This window comes from Notechis scutatus, chromosome 7 (assembly GCF_049901735.1).
Source record: "Notechis scutatus isolate UNSWTSFEM ecotype Mainland chromosome 7, rNotScu1.2, whole genome shotgun sequence".
Taxonomy (NCBI): domain Eukaryota; kingdom Metazoa; phylum Chordata; class Lepidosauria; order Squamata; family Elapidae; genus Notechis; species Notechis scutatus.
The window spans coordinates 27,597,329-27,617,454 of record NC_142015.1 but is presented as its reverse complement, the minus strand read 5'-3'; the positions used below and the strand labels follow the sequence as shown (position 1 = coordinate 27,617,454).

The window sequence follows — 20,126 nt, the reverse complement described above, 5'->3', positions numbered from 1 at the left end:
GTCCCGCCACGTGAATTGAAGACAGGAGCACCCCCCGTCCCAGGTGTGGAAGGGCAGCCGTGGTGCGGACAGCCTCCTTCAGGCTGGGCTGGGCTTGCCCAGGGTGCTTGGTTCCCTCACGCCCTTCGTGCTGAGCAGGGCTCAGGGCTGGATTTGGCACCTCCAGGAGTAGCTTCAACGGGAGACGGGAGCCAACGGGAGTGCTGGCCTTTGCTGGCTTCTCATGCAGCCCAACTGAGCTGATCCTGCACGAGTTGTTAGGCCTGGTTAGGAAGGGAAACCATCTCGTGCCCACAACAGGGTTTGCACAGGCCCCGGGTGAGTCCTTTCGGGGGGTGGGGTGTCTCTGCCAACCCCCTTCCATCCAGAACCTTTGGAGTGGGTGTTCTCTGCCGGGGCGTGTGTGCCGATTTGCCAGTCCGCCTCTGTGACCCTCGGTGCGCCATTCCTCTCTCCTCCCTGCACTTGGGAGTCTGCCCAGGCAGGCCGCTGCTCTGCTGCTTGGGGCCTGGCCTTGGTAGGGGGAGGAAGCCTGGCTTAGCCTCCTGGCCTTGCCCCAAATTTGGGGTGAACCCGGCCTCCCATCGGCTTTCCTGGAGGGTGAAAGCATCCCACGGCCGGAGGGCCCTGCCGGCCACTAAGCCTCGGCCAAGAGCCCCAGGCCCTCGGCCTGTTTCCCGCAGCTGCTCCTGGCCGACGAGGGCCCGCTAGGTGTGCAACTTGGCCCCAAGCCCAGCCCGGCTCTTGGCCTGATCCCAGCTTGATCCCTTGTCCCTGGTTCTCCTGCCTGGCGATGTGTTTGATCCTTGAACTCTTAAGCGCCACATAGTCATAGCTCAGGAGTGAATTCCCTGTTTATAGCTACTGCTTATCTCCAGCAATAAACAACCCGGCCGGTATAAAAAGCCTCCACCGACTGCATGCAGCAAAGACCACGGAAGACACCCAAGCGGCTGGTAAGATGCGGGCACCTGCCGGGCTTGGCTTTGTCCGGCTGCTTTCTCTGCTGACCCCTCTGCCCAATCCCTTGGCCGGCACGGGGCTGGCAGGGAAGAAGGGCAAGGGGGACACTTGCTCTGGGGCCACTGCTCGGGGTCTGTTGGGCTGAGACGGTGCCTGGGCATTAAAAGCCGCCCTGTGGCCCTCCAACTCAGCCCAATTTCCTTCTGGCCGCTGCCCGTGCCGGGAGATGGCCCTGGGGGTCTGGGGGCCTGGGCACAGCTGGGGGAGGGGCTTCTCTTTCCCAACGGCTTTTCTTTTCTCGCTCCCAGGGCGGAAGGTAGTTCAGAATGCAGAGCCTCAGTCTTGTCCTGGCCGTCCTGCTCCTTACAGGTGAGTCTCTGGGCAGAGGAGCCGTCGGCTGGGCTGGGCTGGGCTGGGGATGAGAGCCGTTGCTTCTGCTGGGGGCTCCAGGGCTGCCTTTGGGTAGCTAGGAAGGGAGTGTCCTCCGCCTGGGCTGAGCCTGCTCCCCCTTGCCCTGCAGGAGCCCAGGCCCGCTACTTCTGGCAGCATGACGACCCCCAGCAGACCCGCCTGGAACGCCTGCAGGAAGCGAGCCAGGTGTACCTGGAGTCGGCCAAGGAGGCAGTCCAGCAAGCCATTACCCAGTTTGACGAGTCTGCCGTGGCCCGGGAGCTGCAGTGAGTAGTGCCTTGCACATGGGGGTGGGGTGGGTGGGGGGATGGAGATGGAAGGCAGGGGAGTGGAGGGGGGGAAGAGTCCCTGGCCCATCACTATCCTCCTCCTGGGTCCCCCGCTGACAGACGAGGGCCGGGCTGGTGGGCCCCGGAGAGGGTGCCAGCAGCTTTTGTTTTGGAAGATAAAAAGAACAGGAAACTCCAAGGGAGAAGCCCCAAGTGACAAAGCCCAAAGGGTCTGAAGAGGGAAGAGAAAGCACAGCCTCCGAGGGGACACCATTTCTGAGGGAGGAGGACCAGCCTCTTTGGGCTCTGGGCTCAGGATGCCCACCCTGATCGGCAGGCAGGCAGGCAGGCAGGCAGGGCAAGGGGACAGAGTGTCCACCACTCCGTTGTTGGAGGCCCTGCCAGGGGGCCCAGGGCTGTCCATACCATAAGCACAGCCTTAAAACAGCCAGGCCAAGGTGAAGCTGGTTTCTGAGCCCCCCTCCCCCCTGTGGGAGGTGGGGGGGGGAGGCCTTTGGGGTAGTGTCACACCTCCTCCTCCCCCCAGCATCTTTGGGTGGTTAAGGCAACCCAGGAGAGGCTGGTGGCGTCTCCTGGGCTCCTCTTAAATGCGGCTTCAATGTTTGTGCTACTGCGAGAGATCACACGAGGAGCAGCGAGTTTGTTGCAATGTTTGGGCTGAGCAAGGGATCAATACTCCAAACCAGTTGATTTTCAGAGGTGGTTTGTATATGCTTTGAATTCGATTCACCTTCCAAATACAGTGTATAAACTGAAACATAGGTTAACTAAACAGGATGGCCGGCTTTCCAGATTCTTTCAGAGATGCTGTGCGTGAACAGCAGCCAACCAACAATTCATCTTTCTATGCAAAATCAGTGGCTCGCTGTATTTTTAAAAAAATATGACATGAGAAATGCACCTCTCATGATTTAAAACTGAAACTAATTCACCAGGCAATATATTTTCAGCTCTACTTCCCTCCTCTAAGAACCTTGAAAAAAGCAATGGGTGTTAATTTCCTAGCAATCACTATCACACATTGAGGGGTCTTTTCTCTTATACGCTCTATTCATTTGAGCAATTTCGCTAAAACTGTGTGTTTTTTTAAAAAAAAAACCAAATGAAAATAGATTTTTAAAAAACCTTTGATGTTCTTCTTAGGACTTGTTGGCTTTATTCTGTTGTACCCTGGGGAGAATCTAGAGAGTGGGGTGGGAAAAAAGGGTAGATAGGTGACCTCATTCGTGGACCACCACAAGCACGAGCCAGCGATGTGCTGCAGCTGCCGAAAAGGCCAATGCAGTTGTGGGCTGCTTCAACAGAGGGACAGCATCAAGATTACAAGAAGTGATTTTGTACAGCTTTGTGCCGCACCAATAAGACCATAGTAGGAACAGTGCATCCAGTTCTGGCCATCGTGACACAGAAAAGATGCAGGGGCCTTAGGGTGCGGAGAAGAGCAAGGCAGAAGATGCCATAAAAGGATCCGGAGACTAAATTGTATGAACAGTTAAGGGAGCTGCGCATGTCTAACTTATAGGACAGGAGGATTGGGGGTGGGGGGGGACATGATAACTGTCTTCCAGGACTTGAAATTGGGGTTGGACTAGAAGACCTCTAAGGCCCCTTCCGTTCGTAGGATTCTATGTTTTATTGGTTATAACGTCGTTTTCTTCAGCCAGATCAACTTCCCGCCCTGTCGTCCAACAAAATATGTATTTCGATTCCCCCGCCCCCCTTGTTTTCCCAAACGCTCTGGGCATTGTGGGGGCAGCTTCTCTGTCCTCTGCAGCCTCTGACTCGGCTGTTGCTCTCTTGCAGAGTGAACATAGGGCAGAAGCTGGAAGCCGTAGCCATTGTGCTGCAAGAGATCAAGGAGCAGGTGACCCCTGAGCTGCAAGAGCTGAGAACCGAACTGCAGACGGCCTGGCAGACGCTGAAGGAAGAACTGACCAAGGACATACAGGAGGTCGGAGCCCAGATCCAGCCCTTGGTGAGCAAGCTCCGGGAGAATGTGCACCAGGATGCGTCCGCCTACTTCCAGCAGCTGAGAACCATCTCCCAGGACATCAACCAGATGGCCCAGGAGAAGCTGAGGCCACTAGCCGAGGACTTCCGGGACAAGGTGCGAAGCCATGTGGACGAGTTCCGCAAGGACGCCGCTCCTTACGCCAAGAAGCTGGAGCAGCTGATCCAGGAGAAGGCCAAGGCGCTGGAGCAGAGCGCCGTCACCGAGCTCACCGACCTGCAGACTGAGCTGCAGCAGCAAGTGACCGAAGTGCGGGAGAAAGTAGGGCCCATCTGGGAAACGGCCCGGGAGGAGCTGCTCACCCTGCTGCAGAGCGCCAAGTCCTTGTTTGTGACCACCAGAGATGGGGAGGAGCAGCAGCAGCAGCAGCAGAGCTAGAGGCCCTGCATGGGTGCCCCCCACCAAGGGTCCCAGTGACCCATCCTAGCGGCTGAGGAGGCTGGCAGTTCCTTTCCCAGACAGCAGGAGGCCAGAACCCTCCCGCACCCCGTCTGGCTACAAGTCTTGTGTCCCCTCCCTAGACTTTTTTCTCTTCTTCTTCTTCTTCTTCTTTTGTGCCAAATAAAAAAAACAAAACAAAACGGTGATTTGCAAATGATCTCTGTGTCCACTTGCATGATGGGGGCCTGGGGCAGACCTGGGCGGCGAGAGACTCGGGGTTCAGCTCACCCAAAGCTCCTCCATGCCTCTTTGGCAGCTTCCTCCCCACATTTAGTCCCAATGGAGCATGGGGGGTGGGGTGACCCTCAGGCTTGGGGCACAGGGTGGCTCCCCCCTCCCGGAAGACGGTCTTCCCCCCTAGGTCGGCCCACGTGTGGCGTTAGGGTGCCAATGTCGGGAGCAAACGGTTGCTTTGGAATGCAGCCGCTTTGGGCTTGGTAGGACCCAGGAAAGGTTTTTGGGCCAGAGCCAAAGTGCCTGAAGGCAGCCCTGCTTCTCCCTGGGCCCCACGCCAGGTTGGTGTCTTATTGGACTGGGGGGCTGGGCAGAGCCTTCCCTGCTTCGCCCTCCACCAGATGGGCAGCCCCACCCGGCCATGGCTCAGCAGGGGCAGGTTTTGGGACACGCCTCGGCTCTTGTGCCTATAGTCTGCAGACAAGGAGGAACCGTGGAAGCCCCGCCCCTCACGCCCCTCCGAAATCTGTGCAGGGCTCCTGCTGGTGGAGGAATCCCCGTCCATTCGGTGTGCAGAAAGAAAGAAAGCCAAGCGTGCAACGTTCCACTAGTTTTAATGAGGAAAATTCCACACGGGAGAGAGAGAGAGAGAGCCAGGAAGGGGGGCAGAAGAGCGGGGGGCGGTCCCCAGAGGAGCAGGAGTAGGGAGAGCTGCCCCTGGGCTCCTGGGTGTGGAATGGGGCTCCAGGCTCATGCTGGATTTCTCTCCAGCAGGTTTGAAACGCGAGTCTTTACTTGTTCAAGAGCATCCCGGGCGCGTTCAATGCCAGCCTCTGCCAGTTCCCTGGAGAGAGTTACGGTGGGGTGAGAAGGGGAGGAAAGCGAGTTCAGGGAACAGAATCCCCCGCCCCCCGCGAGAGGCCCTGTTGGGCTGGATGCGTCTCGGCAGCTGCCAGGATTCAGGGGCCAGAAACAGAATTTACACGGTCAGCCAGCCGATTGTCCTTGCTGGCCAAAGCAAGGCTTTGTACCAAACGAGCGTCCGGTCAGTCTTGACCAATTGGGGGGCCGCCTGGAAGTGCGGGGACAGGCGCCCGGGTTCTCTGGAAGCCGCGCAGGCAACGCGATCCAGCTCTGCCCTCCGGGGAGTTCACGCCCAGCCCCTCTGGAGGAACCATCGCTCACAGGAGGAGCAGCCCCCGAGGGCCGTGCAGCGCCTGCGTTCTCCTGTTCACCCCCAAAATGCCAGAGACCCCCCAGACCCACCTCACTTGCTGGTAAACGGGCGATGCTTGGACAGCGGCGATGCGCTCTTGCGCCTTCTGGACGAGGCCCTGGAAACGGGTCCTCAGCGTCTCCTGGCCTTCCTCCGCGCCTGGGGACCAAGGGGCGGAAGCCTGAGGATCTCTCCAGGGAGGGGCAAGGCAAGAGCCCGGCAAGAGCAAGGCGCCTCCCCCGCTCTCGGAGCACCCGGGGGCCCCACTGCCGGGGCCCCAGCTCGGCTCCCTTGCCGGGGCCCCCTCTTACGTGCATCGGTGGCCAGCAGCGCCAGCAGCGCCAGCAGCAGCAGAAGCGGGACTCTCATCTTCCTTCGGGGGTCCTGTGCCGGGAAAAGGGGCCGTCACTGGCCTGGAAGGGGCTGCTGTTACTGGGGGCGGCTCTTGGGCCCTGGGCTCCTCTAGGGCGGGGACCTTTCCAGAGAACGGGCAAGAAGGGGAAGGGAGCCAGGCGGGGCCAGGGCTGCTCAGCGAGGGGCACAGCTGGCGGGAGGGGCGCCGGGCTTGGTGGCGCCCTTCAGGGCTTAGCCAGGCGGGGGTCCCAGCGCCCTCCCGCCTCCCCTCAGTCGGAAAGCCTTATGCGGAGGCTCCTCGCCCACCTTTTCTCCAGGAGCTGAAAGCGACGCTTGTCCTTCAACCCGAAACAGCGGCCCTGCGAGGTAGGCTGAGAGCGAGAGGGAACGAGACGGGCTCAGACCCCGCGAGGGAGACGCGACTGCCGTTCTCCCGGCCCGCCGCCTGCCCGCCCGCCCCGCGGGACCCGCCCGCGAAGTGCGGAGAGCGCCCCGCCGCCTGCCCGCCCCTCCTCACCTTCTAGCTGGGCTTTCCTGAGGAGCTGTCCGGACTGGCGAAGGGGAGGCTGCGGCTCCCCTTTATACCCTCCTCCCCCCCGGCTGCCCCCTCCCGGGGCTGCGCGGCCAAAGTTCCGCTGGGGGCTTTGGGAGGGGCCGGGCCAGGCCAGGGGGGCTTCCATCCCTCCGGGCCCCATTTGCTGTGTTTGCCCTGCGGTCGCCTCTGCTGGGGTTGGGAAATTCACCCGCCCGCCCCGCACCCGCCCTCGGCCCGAACCACTGGTCTGGCAGAGCCCCGGGTTGGGCATTGGGGGCTGGGAGGGGGCCTCGTCCGGTGCCACCTTTGCTGGACGGGGCATCTTGGAGCCCAACATGGTAGGCCAGCTGGCCTGGCCAGGGAAATGTGATACCAGTGATGGCCGCTGTGAAAGAAATAGGGCCCCCCTTCCCATGCCCTCCTCAGTGGGGCCGGGCCCCCGTTTCCTGTTGCTCCGAGGGCTCCTGCTGATTTTCTGGGGGTCTCCTTCCCAAGCGATGCCATGGGTGTGCCTGGGTGGGGGAGGGGAGTGGGGAGCATCTCACAACCTGGAGACCACCGTCTCTTCTGCCCTCTCCTGATTTGGGGCTTCACAGCCAGTTGCCAGTCTGTGAAGAGGGTCCCAGGGCTTGTTTGGAGTCTCTTGGGAAGCACTGTGTGTGTGTGTGTGGGGGGGGGGTCAATAAACCTGCCCCTCCAGTCCTTGCTGGAACCAGGCTCTTCTTTTGGGGAGACTTTGGAAATCAGGGTACAAAAACAAGGGATCCAAGCCCACCCGGCTAGCATACTTCTCTCTGGGGAGACTGTCATCTCAGGGGGACGCGGGGGGCTTGGCCCAGATTGGGGTGGGGTTGTCAGTGCAAAGTCAGGGCCTCTGCCTGGGGTGGCTTCCCAAAACAAGCCAGAGGGCCCAACTCCTTTCTCTTCCTGCAGCCACAGGCCTTTCCTGAGACTCTTCCTTTCCACAGGCTCTTTGGGGCTCCCACCCAACCCAGCACCCTCCGGCAACCTGTGGCCTCTCAGCACCAACAGGTTTATCTTTGAACCCTGCAGGTTGTTGTTGGCCACGGCCCCTTCCTCCTGCACAACAGCCCTGCCTCGCCTTGGACTGTGACCGCCAGATCACACATCCAGGCCAGCCAGGGGTCAGTTAAACAAACCATTTCTACACCCCAGGACGAGCCTTCAAGTCCACACAGCGTGCATCTCTCTGCTGCCTGTTTCAGTCCATGCTCAGAGGCAAGAGCAGAGGGGCACCTTCCGTCTCTAGACCTGATCTCTGTCCCATTCCAAGAAGCACCCACTCGAGACCCCCCCCACCCGCCCAGGTCTGCTTGTCAGACAAGTGCAGACAACTCCCTTGGACCCAGGAGCCAGGAGGCCCAGGCTTTGGCCAGGACCTTCCCCAGGATAACAAGTGGCCAAGAGAAGTCAGGCCGAGAGATGGAGGGTCCAAGAAGTGGGTGGGGGGAGGCTCCCTGCTTTTGGAACTGTGGTTGGCGTCGTGGTGGTTAGGCCTGGCACGGGGAGCCTGGGTGGAAGCTGGCAACGCCAGAGGGGAACCAGCGGGAGGAGAGAAAGGAAGCCCAGGGCGGGTCTTGGAAGGCCAGCCTTTGGGAGCCTGCGTGGCCTCTTCTGCCTTCACCCCAAGCTGGACCTGGAGAGCCAATTCTTCCCCATGTTCAATCTGTAGCCCCATTTGGCTGGCAGGGTTGCAGAGCGAAGCTTTTCACCTACTGAAAATGGGCTGGATCAGGGCCCCAAAGGGGTAAAATAGCCGGGCCTCCGGCTTAGGCCATACAACCCCACCTAAGTGCTTGAACGGCTCTTGCGTTGGTTGCAGGGGCACCTTGAAGGACACTGTCTCTGCAGGAAGCCTCCACCTGCTTCGAGTCTCCAGGGTGGTTGTCATCAGATTGTGTAGTGGGAGCCAGAAGGGTCTTTTGCCAAAGAGAGACGGTGCAGAAGAGGAAGGGTTGTTGGTCTGCAGATGATGCAATACCTTGCCATAATAGCTGGGGAGAGAGAAGGGGGAGGGGTAAAAGGAAGAGCTGATGCCCAAAACACCTGCCAGAGGTTGGGCTAAGCTTTGCACCCCTTTTGGCTCTGGTCAGATTCCAGCCGTGTTGCCCTAGAGCTCCGAGCAGCTTCCCAGGGCAGCCCAGAGTGTGCCCGGCCCTGATTTTCGGGCTCTTCACACCTGAGAAAAGCTCACTTTGGAAGATGGCGCCTGTCTGTTCTGACCCACAAACTACGTCATGGGCCACCAGAGCCAAGGGGAAGGTACCAGGGCTGGTTGGATGAGAGTTCTGTGTTGTGTAAACAGTCATATGATGAAACTGAAGGGCACCAAATCTGAAAAAGGGAAGCAACGCAACTGGCACAAGATCTCACTTCGTGTTCGTGTGCGGGATCCCAACAGATGCCAAGCCATCCGATGCCCCGGACGCTGAACCTGCCAGGGTCCCTTCGGCCACTCTGGGCAGAGGCTGCTTCCTCGGGAGGCTTCACTAGACCTCCCTCCCTCTGGAGGGAGGAAGCCTTTGGACCTCGGAATTCCTCCACCGCCTCTGGGCTCCCCCCCACCTGTCACCTGCTGGCCAGGGCCCCCAATGGACCTGTGGTTCTCTGCATTCTGCTCTTTCCTCTCCCACGGCAGGTGATAGGGCAAGGGGGTGGGCGGCCACTGGTTCGGCCATGGGGAGTGTGCTTTGGCGTGTTGTAGTCTTGGAAGCCTTGAGCGCAGGCAGGATGACATTCTGGGGGGACTTTTGAGCTCCACGCAGGGTCTAAGCAAAGCCAGCCTAGCAGACCTTGGCCAGGGGCGCCGGGCCCCTCAGCTGCAGCCTGGCTGGGTGTCTGATGTGTCTCTCCAGAGGGACTGCAGGGGGCTCGGGACAGCCCCACAACCCCTGTGGCTAGGCCCCTTTGCTCATGGGGGGTGGGGGGGGCAGAGGAGTGTGTGAAAATGGCTCAGATCGTCTGTTCCCATTGAAGACTCCTGGCCTGCCCCTCCCCCCCACGCAAAAGGGTTTCAGGAGAGAATCCAGTTGAACCTCCTTCTCTACTAGGTGGCTCCCATTCCGGACCACTTCATTTAACGTTATGATATCATTACATTTATGATCAGCAGCCGACAAAAAAGCTAATGCAATCAAGAGCCAGTGAGGTACTAATACCACTCTACAAAGCCTTAGTAAGGCCACACCTAGAGTACGGCATCCAGTTTTGCTCACCACATTATAAAAAAGATGTTGAGACTCTAGAAAAAGTACAGAGAAGAGCAACCAGGATGATTAGGGGACTGGAGGCTAAAACATACAACGAACGGTTGCAGGACCTGGGCTTGGCTAGTCTAGGGAAGAGAAGGACCAGGGGAGACATGATAGCGGTCTTCCAATATTTGAGGGGCTGCCACAGGGAGGAGGAAGGGGTCAAGCTATTTTCCAAGGCATCCGAAGGCCAGATGAGGAATAATGGATGGAAACTGAACAAGGAGAGATTTAAACCTGGAAATAAGAAGAAACTTTCTGACAGTGAGAACAACCAACCTGTGGAATAGAAGTTGCCTTTGGAAGTTGTGGGAGCTTCATCCCTGGAGGCTTTCAAGAAGAGACTGGACTACCAGAAATGGTTTAGGGTCTCCTGCTTGGGGGGGATTGGACTAGATGACCTACAAGATCCCTTCCAACTCTGTTCATCTCTTATCTGTTGATCACTACAAGAATCTTGCTCTTTCCTCTCCTGCTCTCCCAACCTTAGACCTGGCCAGGTTGCGCCGTCTTCTCCCTGCTGGCAGAGGCCGGGGCACCGGGCAAGAATTCTGCTGTGGAGCTACAGATAACCAGCAACCTTGTGGCCATGCAGGCCTCCACGTCACATTCCTGCTAAAGTCCAAGAGCTCAAGGAGGTGTCACCGGCCTGCGTGGATGCAAGATGACAGCGTCCCCAGGAATATAAGGACAGAGTGGCTGCCAGGCAGAGCTGCAGAAGCCTCTCTGGAGAAGGTGAGCCCTGGCTGCAAATGGGGACCTGCTCTCCGGCCCCTCCGGAGGCCCAGGGGGGCAGGCAAGCTGCATGCTTGGGCTTCTGGGTGGGGGTGCTTTTCTCGGGCAAGAGGTGGGCGGGGCTAGGCTGCCACTGCCTCTGTCCCTCTCTCCTCACTGCAGCCGGAGAGGCCCCCTGGCGTTGGCTCTGCCCCCCCCCGCCCCCCTTGGGGAACTGGCTCCCGGCTCCCCTTACCTCAACCTGGGGGAGCCCAAAACCCTTGCTGAGGTGATGGCTGCAGGGCTAGAGCCAACCCCGAGCACTGTCCTGGGGTAAAGGGCTGCCATGAGGAGGGGTCACCACTGCCTCTCCTCCACAGGTCTCTTCCTGACAAGACTTTGGCCGCCATTTCCTGCCAGCTGCCATGTCTCCGAAGGCAGCCGCTTTCCTCCTTGGACTCTTGGTTGCCACCACAGGTATCGGGATTTCCTCACCTCCACCTTCCGATTGCAACCAGCCTTAGTTCCTCCGCCCTTCCTTCCTCGGGCTTCCTCTGGCCCGGGTGGTTCTGCTATTCGGCTGCCTCCAGAAGGCAGAGTCGTGTCAAAGGGATCCAGAGATGTTGCCTGGCCGAGATCTGCAGGCGGAGATGGGGAGGCTTCGGAGAGGGTGGGGAGAAGTGGGGCTTGGGTGGGGGCACCGGAGGCCCTAAACTGCCAGCAGCAGCAGCAGCGGCGGCTCCTTTGATGGAGGGGGCTGGAAAGGGTGCCTGGTCCCTTGAAGAGGCCCGGGTGACCCAGCGAGGTGGCCCTCAGGACTGACCCCTCTCTCCTCATCCCTGCAGGGGCCCAAGACAGCCCCTCTCCCCAGCAGCTGACTGACGTGGTCTGGCAGTACTTCACCCAGCTGAGCAGCAATGCCGAGGCGGCCCTGAGGCAGGCCCAGCAGTCGGACATCGGCCAGCAGTTCACGTGAGTTGCCCCTAAAGCCGAGGCTTGAAACCCTTTCAAAGCAGGCAGCAGCTTTGCCTGCCTTAAGATGGGGGAGGCCCACCTGCGCAGGTGTAGCTCCCATAGGAGAGAATCAGGCGAAGAGGGACAAGGCCTGATTTCCCTCCCCCTTTTCTCCCAGGGTCCTGATCCAGGACCACTTCCCGGCCATCAACCCCTACACCGAGGAAATACAGAAAAAACTGATCCCGTACATCACACAGCTGCACACCCAGATAAGCGAAGAAGGGGAAAAGATAAAGGAGAAACTCAAGGTGGAGCTGGAGCAGCTGCAGATGGACATCGCTCCCTTCGCAGCGGATGTCCAGAACCAGGTGACCACGACTGCCGAGAACCTGAAAACCCAGCTGGTGCCCTACGTCGAGCAGCTGCAAGCCACGACAGACATCCTGGCCACCCAAACTGGCCAGAAACTGGCGTCCTTAGTGCAGGAGCTGCAGGCCCAGGTGAAGGAGAATGTGGGTGACCCAGCCGCCCTCTCCCCCTACCTCCAGAGGCTCCAGCAGACCGTCAACCAGCAGGTGGAGGACATCAAAGTGCAGCTGGGCCCTTTCCCGGCAGAGCTGAAGGCCAAGGTGGACCAGGCGGTGGGGGAGCTGCACAAGCACCTGTCCCTCTACGCCCAGACCACGCCGGAGCAGCTGAGGCGGCAGCTGGAAGAGCTTTCCTTCCAGGTGGAAAAGAGCGCCGTGGCCTTCCGGGACAAACTCCAGGGAGAAGCCGAGCAGTTGCGAGGACGGCTGGAGACACTTCTGCAGGGAGACCTGCCATCCCACCTGGACAGCCTGAAGGGGGACATTGGGCAGCAGATTGAGGAGTTCCGTCAGCAAGTGGGGTCCTACGGGGACAGCTTCAACCAGCTGGTGGTGGAAAGGGTGCAGAAGCTGGGCCAGAGGCTGCAGCCCCACGCCAGCGGGGTGGAGGACCACCTGAGCTTCTTGGAGAAGGAAGTCAAGGAGAAGATTGTGGCCTTCGCGGACAGCCTCCAGCAGACCGAGGAACGCCTCCTTCCCACCCTGGAGGAAGAATGAACAAGGGGAGCCCAGCAGGGGACCCCGAGGCTTTGTTGCTTGAAATAAAAGAACTGCTCAGCCACCCTCCAGGCTCTGTCTCTTGTGCGGGAGGGGAGGTTTGGGGGGGGGCCTGCAGGGGGGGCAAGAGGGAGGGGGTTCGGGGGAAGGGGCTCTCCACCAGGTTTTATTGATCCTTCAGCTGCACAGGGCTGCCCGTCCCACGCAAAAAGGACTCTGGGTGGCACACCACAAAACATCATCTGCAAATACGAGTAGAGGTTTAAAAGCATTTTAAAGAGAAAGCAGCGGCTGAGAGAAACAGCAGACCTAAATAACCACAGCCTGACAGCATAGTAAGCCTTGCGGCAGCAGCCCAGTCTGGGAATGACCAGGCCGCAAGTGACTGTGGGGCAGAGACCTCACCCAGGAAGGTGCGCCAAGGCCCTGCGGGCACCCCAGGTCGTGCATGCAGCACCCGCCCGGCACCAAGGATGGCAGTGGCCTTGAACCAGCAGGCCTGCCCAAGGGAGGGAGGGGGCTTCCTTCCCACCGCCCGGCCCTTTCTCAGCAGGTGGCCCCTTCCCCGGAGCCCCTGGCCACTCCTCGCCAGCTTCCCACCATGGCCTCTGGGGCCACGTGAAGGACTAGGGGTGCTGTATAGGGATAGATAGATAGAAGATAGAATTCTTAGAATCATAAGGTACATCACTTCATGATAGTCATGGGATACAATAAGCAATCAGATCCTACTAGGAAACAGTCAATATAAATCGTAAGTGACAAAGTTACAGTCATACAGTCACAAGTGGGAGGGGATGGGTAACAAGGAGTGATGAGGAGATTAACAGTAACAGTAGTGCAGACTTTGTAATAGTTGAACAGGGTTGAGTGAATTATTTGTTTAGCAGAGGAATGGTGTTCGGGGAAAAACTGTTCTTGTGTCTAGTTGTTCTGGTGTGCAGGGCTCTATAGAGTCATTTTGAGGGTAGGAGTTGAAGCAGTTTAGGTCCTGGGTGTGGGGAGTCTGTAGATATTTTCACAGCCTGTATACAGGTCCTCAGTGGAAGGCCGGTTGGTAGTGATTGTTTTTTCTGCAGTCCGAATTATCCTCTGAAATCTGGGTCTGTCCTGTTGGGTTGCAGAACCGAACCAGACAGTTCTAGAGGTGCAGATGACAGACTCCATCATTCCTCTGTAGAACTGGGCCAGCACCTCCTTGGGCAGTTTGAGCTTTGTGAGTTGGCGCAGAAAAAACATTCTTTGTTGTGCTTTTTTGATGACGTTTTTTGATGTTAGGTGTCCAATTTAGGTCACGTGACATGGTAGAACCTAGAAAGTGCGTAGATGTTTTCACAGCCCTCTTTTTGACTCAGGGTGCAGCAGGCATGTCCTCCATGGAAGGCGGGTTGGTACTAGCCATGGTTTCTTCTGCACTCCTAATCCCTCTCTGGAGTCTGGGTCTGTCCTGTTGGGTTGCAGAGCCTGGGTGAGGCCAGATGAGGAACCCCGCGCTCCCCTTTGGGGACCCTCTCATAGGACGGAGGCCGAGGCTCTCTGGAGGGCGCAGGGGAGGGGAGCCCAGAAGGCCGGGGCGCAGGAAGCGCCGTGGCGGGGGCCCGGGGGCCGCTGGCCGCCTTCCCAGATCTCGGGGGAATTGCCCCAGGCGAGGCGGGCCGGCCCCTTCCCCGAAGCCCCCGAGGGCAGCGCCAGGAGCAACGGGGGAGACGCACCAGGGAGGGAAGCAAGAGCGGAGCGGGGAGGCCCGAGCGAGCGCTCGGCGGGGCTGCTTCCCCCACGGGCTGCCTGCCGGCGGGGGCTCTCGACGGAGCCGCTGTCTGGAGCGGCCGGGGGTCTCTTGCTTGACTAGAAGACCTGCAAGGCCCCTTCCAAGCCTGCCCTGCATCCCGGGCGACCCCCGCTCAAGCAAGAGACCCCCACCCTCTCCGGGACGGAGGGAGCGGCGCCCGCGGGCCGCCTCTTGGCGCTCAGGGCCAGGGCGCCAAGGGGAAGGCCGGGCGCCCGGGGGTGACGTCACCGGGCGCCGGCGTTCTCCTTCCGCCGGAAGCGGAAGCCGCGCGAGGGTCGCGGGCGGCATGGCGGCGGCGGGGGTCCCGTTCCGCCCGCTGAGCGCCGACGACGAGGAGCAGCTGCCGACCGAGCTGGAGTCGCTGTGCATGGCCTGCTTCCGCCCGGTGAGGGCGCGGCGCTGGGCGGGGCCGGGCGGGGCGGCGGGGCCGGGGATCCCGGCCGGGGCTCAGCCTCTCCCTCCCGCAGGGCGCCACGCGGCTCCTGCTGACCCGCATCCCCTTCTTCCGGGAGGTCATCGTCGGCTCCTTCGCCTGCGGCAGCTGCGGCTGGAGCAACGCGGAGATCCAGTCGGCCGGCCGCATCCAGGCGCGCGGGGTCCGCTACGTGCTGGCCGTCCGCAGCCGGCAGGTGAGCGCGCTGGGGGGCGCTCCGGACACGCCCCGCCCCAAAAGGAGGGGGAGGGCCGGTCTCTGGCAGCGGACGGGGGAGTCCGGGAGGCGCCTCTTCCCCTCCGGGGTCCTGGGGGTGGGGCTGCCCGGGGAGAGCGGCGCGCGGCGGGGCCCCTTCCTCAAGAGGAGCCTCTCCTGACCGCCCCCCTCCTCCGCAGGATCTGGACAGGGCGGTGGTGAAGACGGACTGCGCCACCGCTGGAGTCCCGGAGCTCCACTTCGAAATCCCGGCTTTCTCTCAGAAGGGAGGTGCGTGGAGGCCCTGCTGGGACCTGGGGGTGGGCGGCATGGGAGAGACCCATTGCGGAGGAGGAGGGGCTCCTTCTGAGAGGGTCGGGGGCCGCATGGAGATGTCTGTAACTGGGGACTGTGGTTTCCTTTTGGGCCGAGGAGGGGAGCAAAGGCTCCTTTGCAAGCTGGGCTCCCTTCGGGGCGGAGCTCCTGCCACCTGCGGTTATTTTCCCAGGCCGATTGGAATTGGGGCACAAGGGGAGACAAGGACGTGGGGTTGGGCAAGGGCGAGAATGCCTGCTGTGCCAGTTGCCATCTTTGGGGGGGTAGAAGCTGCAGCCTCCTTTCCTATCACTGGCTTCCCTGAGAGGATCTGGTTGTTCGCAGGATGCCATATTGTTAGTTTGGGGAGTTTTTTTTTCATAGTAAGCACAATTATTTTCCTTGTCTGGGTGGAAGAAGTTTGTGATGCATGGAGTAATTGGGGCTGTGTTTCCCCCCTTTCCCTCCCATCAGTTCTTACAACCCTGGAAGGGATCCTGGAGAGAGCAATAGCAGGACTGGAGCAGGATCAGCCTGACCGAAGAGTAAGCTACTGGAAGGAATCTGGGAAAAGAGGGGGGCACTTTCCTCACATGGGGCAACATTCTAGCTTGGCATTTGGCTGTGTTAATTGCAGGTGGGCTTCCTGCCATCTGGGCAAAAAAGCAAACTAACCCCAGTGGCTGTCTAGAACAGGGGTCCCCAACCTCTGGTCCACAGACCGGCACCCGTCCGTGGCATGCCAGAAACTGAGCCGTGCCAACAAGCTAAGCCCCCTCCACAGAATGCAGGCAGCAGCACACACAACCAGGCCCCCTCCGGTCCGTGGAAAAACCTCTATCCACGGAATGGGCCCTGGTGCCCAAAAGGTTGGGGGCCGCTGTTCCAGGCCATCCTGTTCGTAGGTCAATTATTGGGGTTTGAAGGGCCCCTCAGGAAGTGAAATGGGAGAGGATGGCCGTCTGCAGTTCTGGCAGCTCCACCTGGGAGGAATTGCAAAGAGCTCTGCGGCAGCCTTAAATATTCCACAGTGAAAGTGCTTGTGGGCCTGGGCCTGCTGGGTCTTCCTTTGGTGGGGACAGCATGCAGTCGCTTGGTCCAGAGGATGAACTAAGGCAGCCCTGGTGGTTTTGACTCGTGGCTTAAGGTTCTTGCTGCCGAATTGCCTTTCTGGGGGGACAGTCCCAGCTCAGAGCCTAGAAGGGAGGCTGTCCTGTGTCCCTCACTTCCACTGGGGAAGCAAGTCGGGTGTTTCTGCTTTTTTGGGCCGTAGAAAGTGGACGCTGACGTGGCAGGAAAGATCGACGAATTTATCTCTAAGTTGAAAGGCCTGAAAGAAGGGGAGTCGGCTTTCACTTTTGTAAGTTACCTTGGGGTGCTGAGAGGAGCTTCCGCCTGCAGGCATTGTTAATCCCGGCAAAAGGGTGATTTTGGTGGCCCCTCCTTCCCCCTCCAGATTCTTGACGATCCTTCGGGAAACAGCTTTGTGGAGAACCCTTGTGCCCCGCAGAAGGACGACGCCCTAGAGGTCACCCATTACAGGAGGACAGCCCAGCAAGCAGCTCTGCTTGGATTAGAGGTAGCGGGGAGGGCTTGGAGAGGCCTTGCATGTCAGCTCAGTTGCAAGCCCTGAGGGTCTGCATGCCAAAAGCTTATGGGCCCCCCTGTTTTGTCCCCCCCTCTCCCCAGGAGGAGGAGGAGGACCCAGCCGACTCTGCAGAGGATCTGAGGAACGAGGTGAGCGGGCGGTGAAGGGGCTGGCAGTTGGGTGGCTGAGATCCCCTTTGGACCCATCAGGGTGGCTTCTCTTCTACCAGGTACTGCAGTTCAGCACCAACTGTCCTGAGTGCAATGCTCCGGCCAGCACAAACATGAAGCTGGTGCGTATCCTTTGAGCCTGCGGCGGGCACTGCTCGCCTGCCCTGCTCCTGTGACGGGGGCCCCCCTGGGCGGGGCCCTGGCTCCTGGAGGGCAGAAGGAGCTGGCGGGGCTCCTCCAGGGCAACGCGTGGGGCGTGGAGCAAGCGGGCTGAGCAGCGAGTGAGGCTGAGGGGCCTGCATGCTGGAGTTTCCCTTGACTGCTTCTCCCCAGAGATTCCCCACTTCAAGGAAGTCGTTATCATGGCTACAACCTGCGAGGCCTGTGGGCACAGAACAAACGAGGTTGGTCTTTCCGTCCTGGAAGGCGGCTCCTGAGAGGCTCCGCCCGCCTTGCTGCTTGACACCCTCCCCTTCTTTGCCGCAGGTGAAATCCGGGGGAGGCATCGAACCTTTGGGTACCAAGATGACTCTCCACGTGACGGGCCCTGCAGACATGACAAGGGACGTTCTGAAGGTGACTCCCTTTCCCGTCAGGCCCTTTTTCTGTAATGGCCACAGCCGGCCTCCCTCTCCCAGAGACAAACGACGCTCTCTTTGTTTGCAGTCAGAAACCTGCGGGATAGAGATTCCGGAGCTGGAGTTTGAGTTAGGAATGGGAGCTCTGGGGGGAAAATTCACCACTCTAGAAGGGTTGCTGAAGGACATCCAGGCTCTGGTGAGTGGACTTGAGCGATGAAATAGGAGGCCTGAAGGAACTGGAGTTCAGCTGACCCAGTAGAGGGAGCGTGAAGGCCTTGGGCAGAGCCGCTCCTGCCTTTTGACTTGGGGCATCTGGCGGGGGTGGGGGTGGGGTGCTGCTGGTCAGAGCGGTGAGGCCTTTGGGTGGTCTGGGACTTCAAGGCGTTTCTCCGGCAGGTGGAGAAGAACCCTTTCAGCCTGGGGGACAGCTCTTGCCCTGACAGAGCAGAGAAACTGCGTGCGTTTGGGAGGAAGCTGCAGCAGGTAGGCTGCCTTTGCGCCCCGCCCGTGCTGCCAGGGTCAGCCCCCCTGCTGCAGGCCCATTGCGGGAGGGAGGGTGAGCCTTGCATTTCGCGGGTGAGGTTTTCTGTGGTCAGACAGAGAGCTTTGCCTTTCCTTTTTCTACCAGATTGTAGATGGGCAGATGAAGGCGCATCTTGTTTTGGACGATCCTGCAGGAAACAGTTACCTTCAGGTAAGGCAAATCGGTGCAAATATCATGGGAGGAAGAGGGAAAGGGCCAGCAGGTTTTAAAAGAGGTATTGGGTGTTTGGTTTGAAAGTGCAACGACTTCCTGTTTCCTGGAATGGCTCAGTGAAGGGCAGCCATAACCAGGTTTATACCTGGCCTTGGGGCTTCCAAGCACCTTCTGTTATGGAATGTCCCTCTGGGCAAGGATGTAGGAGGAGGCTCTGAAGTCTCCCCCTCTCTGGTGAAATTGTTTGGCCTTCATTGTTGAACTGTTGGGTAGTGGCATTCTTCTGGCATTGTTTGGGCACTTTGGCCAGTGTTGGGTTGCGGAAGGCTGACCTTGGTATTTCCAGGGAAGATGCGTGAAGGGGCTGAAGGACATTTTTCATGTAATCCCGTTGTGCATATTTTTAATAATGGTGGAGATGATTCCTAGCATGTTTGATTTTGGCTTTTTATAAACCCCAATCCTGTTCCTAAAAGGAATCCTACCGGATTTGGGCAAAAGACTGCAAACCCCAGGGATTTATTGCATGCATGCAGCTGCCTCATAGGTCTTGTCTTTGCACTTCCAGAATCTGTATGCTCCTGAAGAAGATCCAGAGTTGTGCGTGGAGCGATACGAGCGGCGGTTTGAACAGAACGAGGAGCTGGGCCTGAATGACCTGAAAACAGAAGGCTACGAGGCAGAGGTTTCTTCCCCTCCATAGCCAAGCTGGCATGCTGGGGACTGTGTGGAAAGTAATAATAGACTGTCGGGTTTGAAGCTTTTGTAGACCACTTTTCTTTGGCAAGATTGACTCTGCCCGACACATAGAAGGCAGGCTGGCCGGACTCAGCTATTAAAACTGAAGCAGGGACGTTTGTGTCCTTGTCTTTTTTATTTTTATTTTTATTTAAAACAAATTTTATTAATTTTTAAAGACAAACAAATCATCATTAACCATTACATACATGAACCTTTTTCCATTATGAGTTTTACAAGTCAAATAAAACCTTATTTTATACAATATAGTTCTATTTTAGACCATTTCCATATGAGCATACAAATATCTCTTATCCAGTTTCTCTTTATTTCTCTTTACTTTTATTCAATTTCACTATTATTATTTCATCTATTTCTTTCTGACTTGGTTACCATTATTCTCATTCTGTATTTCTGCAAGGTTTTATTAATTCTCCCAGATACATAAACACACAACACACAAACATATAAAAGATCTTTTAGGAAAGTAACTTGGCCCCAGATACCTCTCTCTACATGGACTTCAATTATATTCATGCTCATCTTACATGTCATTACCTATTTTATTTACCATTCTATGTCTTCTATATTAGCTTCTCCACACATTTCACTCTTCTTAATTCTATCTTATTTAATCCATCTTAATTTAAGTCATTATATTTGTATCTTTTGTCCATTCTTTATTATCCATTTGTCTCATTCCCTATAATAAAAAAAAAAAAAAGAATTTCTCCTGAAATCACTAATCAGAGTATGATGCCTTTCTATCTTCCCCCTAAATTAACATTTAAAATAACACATAATACCCAATCTGATTCTGCTTGGTACATTCTATCTACTAATTTTTTAAAAAGAAAAATAATAAATCCAAAATGATTAAATACATAGTTAAATAATAAATCTAAATATTGAATCTTATAATATTCCAATTGCCTTTTCCAAAAACAAATGCTACAATAATAATTTTATAATAACATCAACACCATAGTCAATTAGACTCTTTAATTAAAACTCAATATTCTAAACATTCCCTTTAATATTTTATTAGATTTTAAAATCAATCATTACTAAACATTTCAATATTTTAATCTCTTATTAACTCTTAAACCATTCTAATTTTCTATTTCTAATACAAATGCTACAATACCATCTTATGTACCTTGCAGAATCTTTTTTAAAGAAATTATACTTTACCCT

At 57.4% G+C, this 20,126-nt stretch overlaps 4 protein-coding genes across 5 annotated transcripts; 3 read left to right on the top strand and 1 right to left on the bottom strand.

The window, feature by feature from the left end:
• The first annotated feature begins 927 nt into the window (after positions 1-927).
• APOA1 (apolipoprotein A1) lies at positions 928-4,256 on the top strand. Its single transcript, XM_087969767.1, has 4 exons — positions 928-956; positions 1,272-1,332; positions 1,484-1,640; positions 3,468-4,256. The coding sequence occupies exons 2-4, from the start codon at positions 1,290-1,292 to the stop codon at positions 4,051-4,053; spliced, it is 786 nt and encodes a 261-aa protein (XP_087825893.1). The 5' UTR covers positions 928-956; positions 1,272-1,289; the 3' UTR covers positions 4,054-4,256.
• Positions 4,257-4,887: 631 nt separating this feature from the next.
• Positions 4,888-6,747, bottom strand: APOC3 (apolipoprotein C3). The gene is made up of 5 exons (XM_087969769.1): positions 6,378-6,747; positions 6,167-6,231; positions 5,818-5,890; positions 5,557-5,665; positions 4,888-5,134 (listed from the first exon to the last, which is right to left on the bottom strand). Exons 1-5 carry the CDS (start codon positions 6,730-6,732, stop codon positions 5,041-5,043), a joined length of 696 nt encoding a protein of 231 aa, XP_087825895.1. The 5' UTR covers positions 6,733-6,747; the 3' UTR covers positions 4,888-5,040.
• A 3,522-nt stretch (positions 6,748-10,269) lies between these two features.
• On the top strand, positions 10,270-12,489 carry LOC113420909 (uncharacterized). The gene is made up of 4 exons (XM_087969764.1): positions 10,270-10,402; positions 10,762-10,858; positions 11,227-11,353; positions 11,514-12,489. The coding sequence occupies exons 2-4, from the start codon at positions 10,807-10,809 to the stop codon at positions 12,421-12,423; spliced, it is 1,089 nt and encodes a 362-aa protein (XP_087825890.1). The 5' UTR covers positions 10,270-10,402; positions 10,762-10,806; the 3' UTR covers positions 12,424-12,489.
• Positions 12,490-14,458: 1,969 nt separating this feature from the next.
• ZPR1 (ZPR1 zinc finger) lies at positions 14,459-19,044 on the top strand. 2 transcript variants are annotated; one of them, XM_087969762.1, is made up of 14 exons: positions 14,459-14,597; positions 14,725-14,841; positions 15,041-15,131; positions 15,630-15,700; positions 16,429-16,515; positions 16,612-16,734; positions 16,845-16,892; positions 16,973-17,039; positions 17,247-17,317; positions 17,400-17,489; positions 17,580-17,690; positions 17,891-17,977; positions 18,123-18,188; positions 18,760-19,044. In XM_087969762.1, the coding sequence occupies exons 1-14, from the start codon at positions 14,499-14,501 to the stop codon at positions 18,892-18,894; spliced, it is 1,263 nt and encodes a 420-aa protein (XP_087825888.1). In that variant the 5' UTR covers positions 14,459-14,498; the 3' UTR covers positions 18,895-19,044. The 2 variants fall into 2 exon arrangements, with proteins under 2 accessions (XP_087825888.1, XP_026536757.2); XM_026680972.2 differs by having other exon boundaries at positions 14,680-14,841.
• Positions 19,045-20,126: the final 1,082 nt, after the last annotated feature.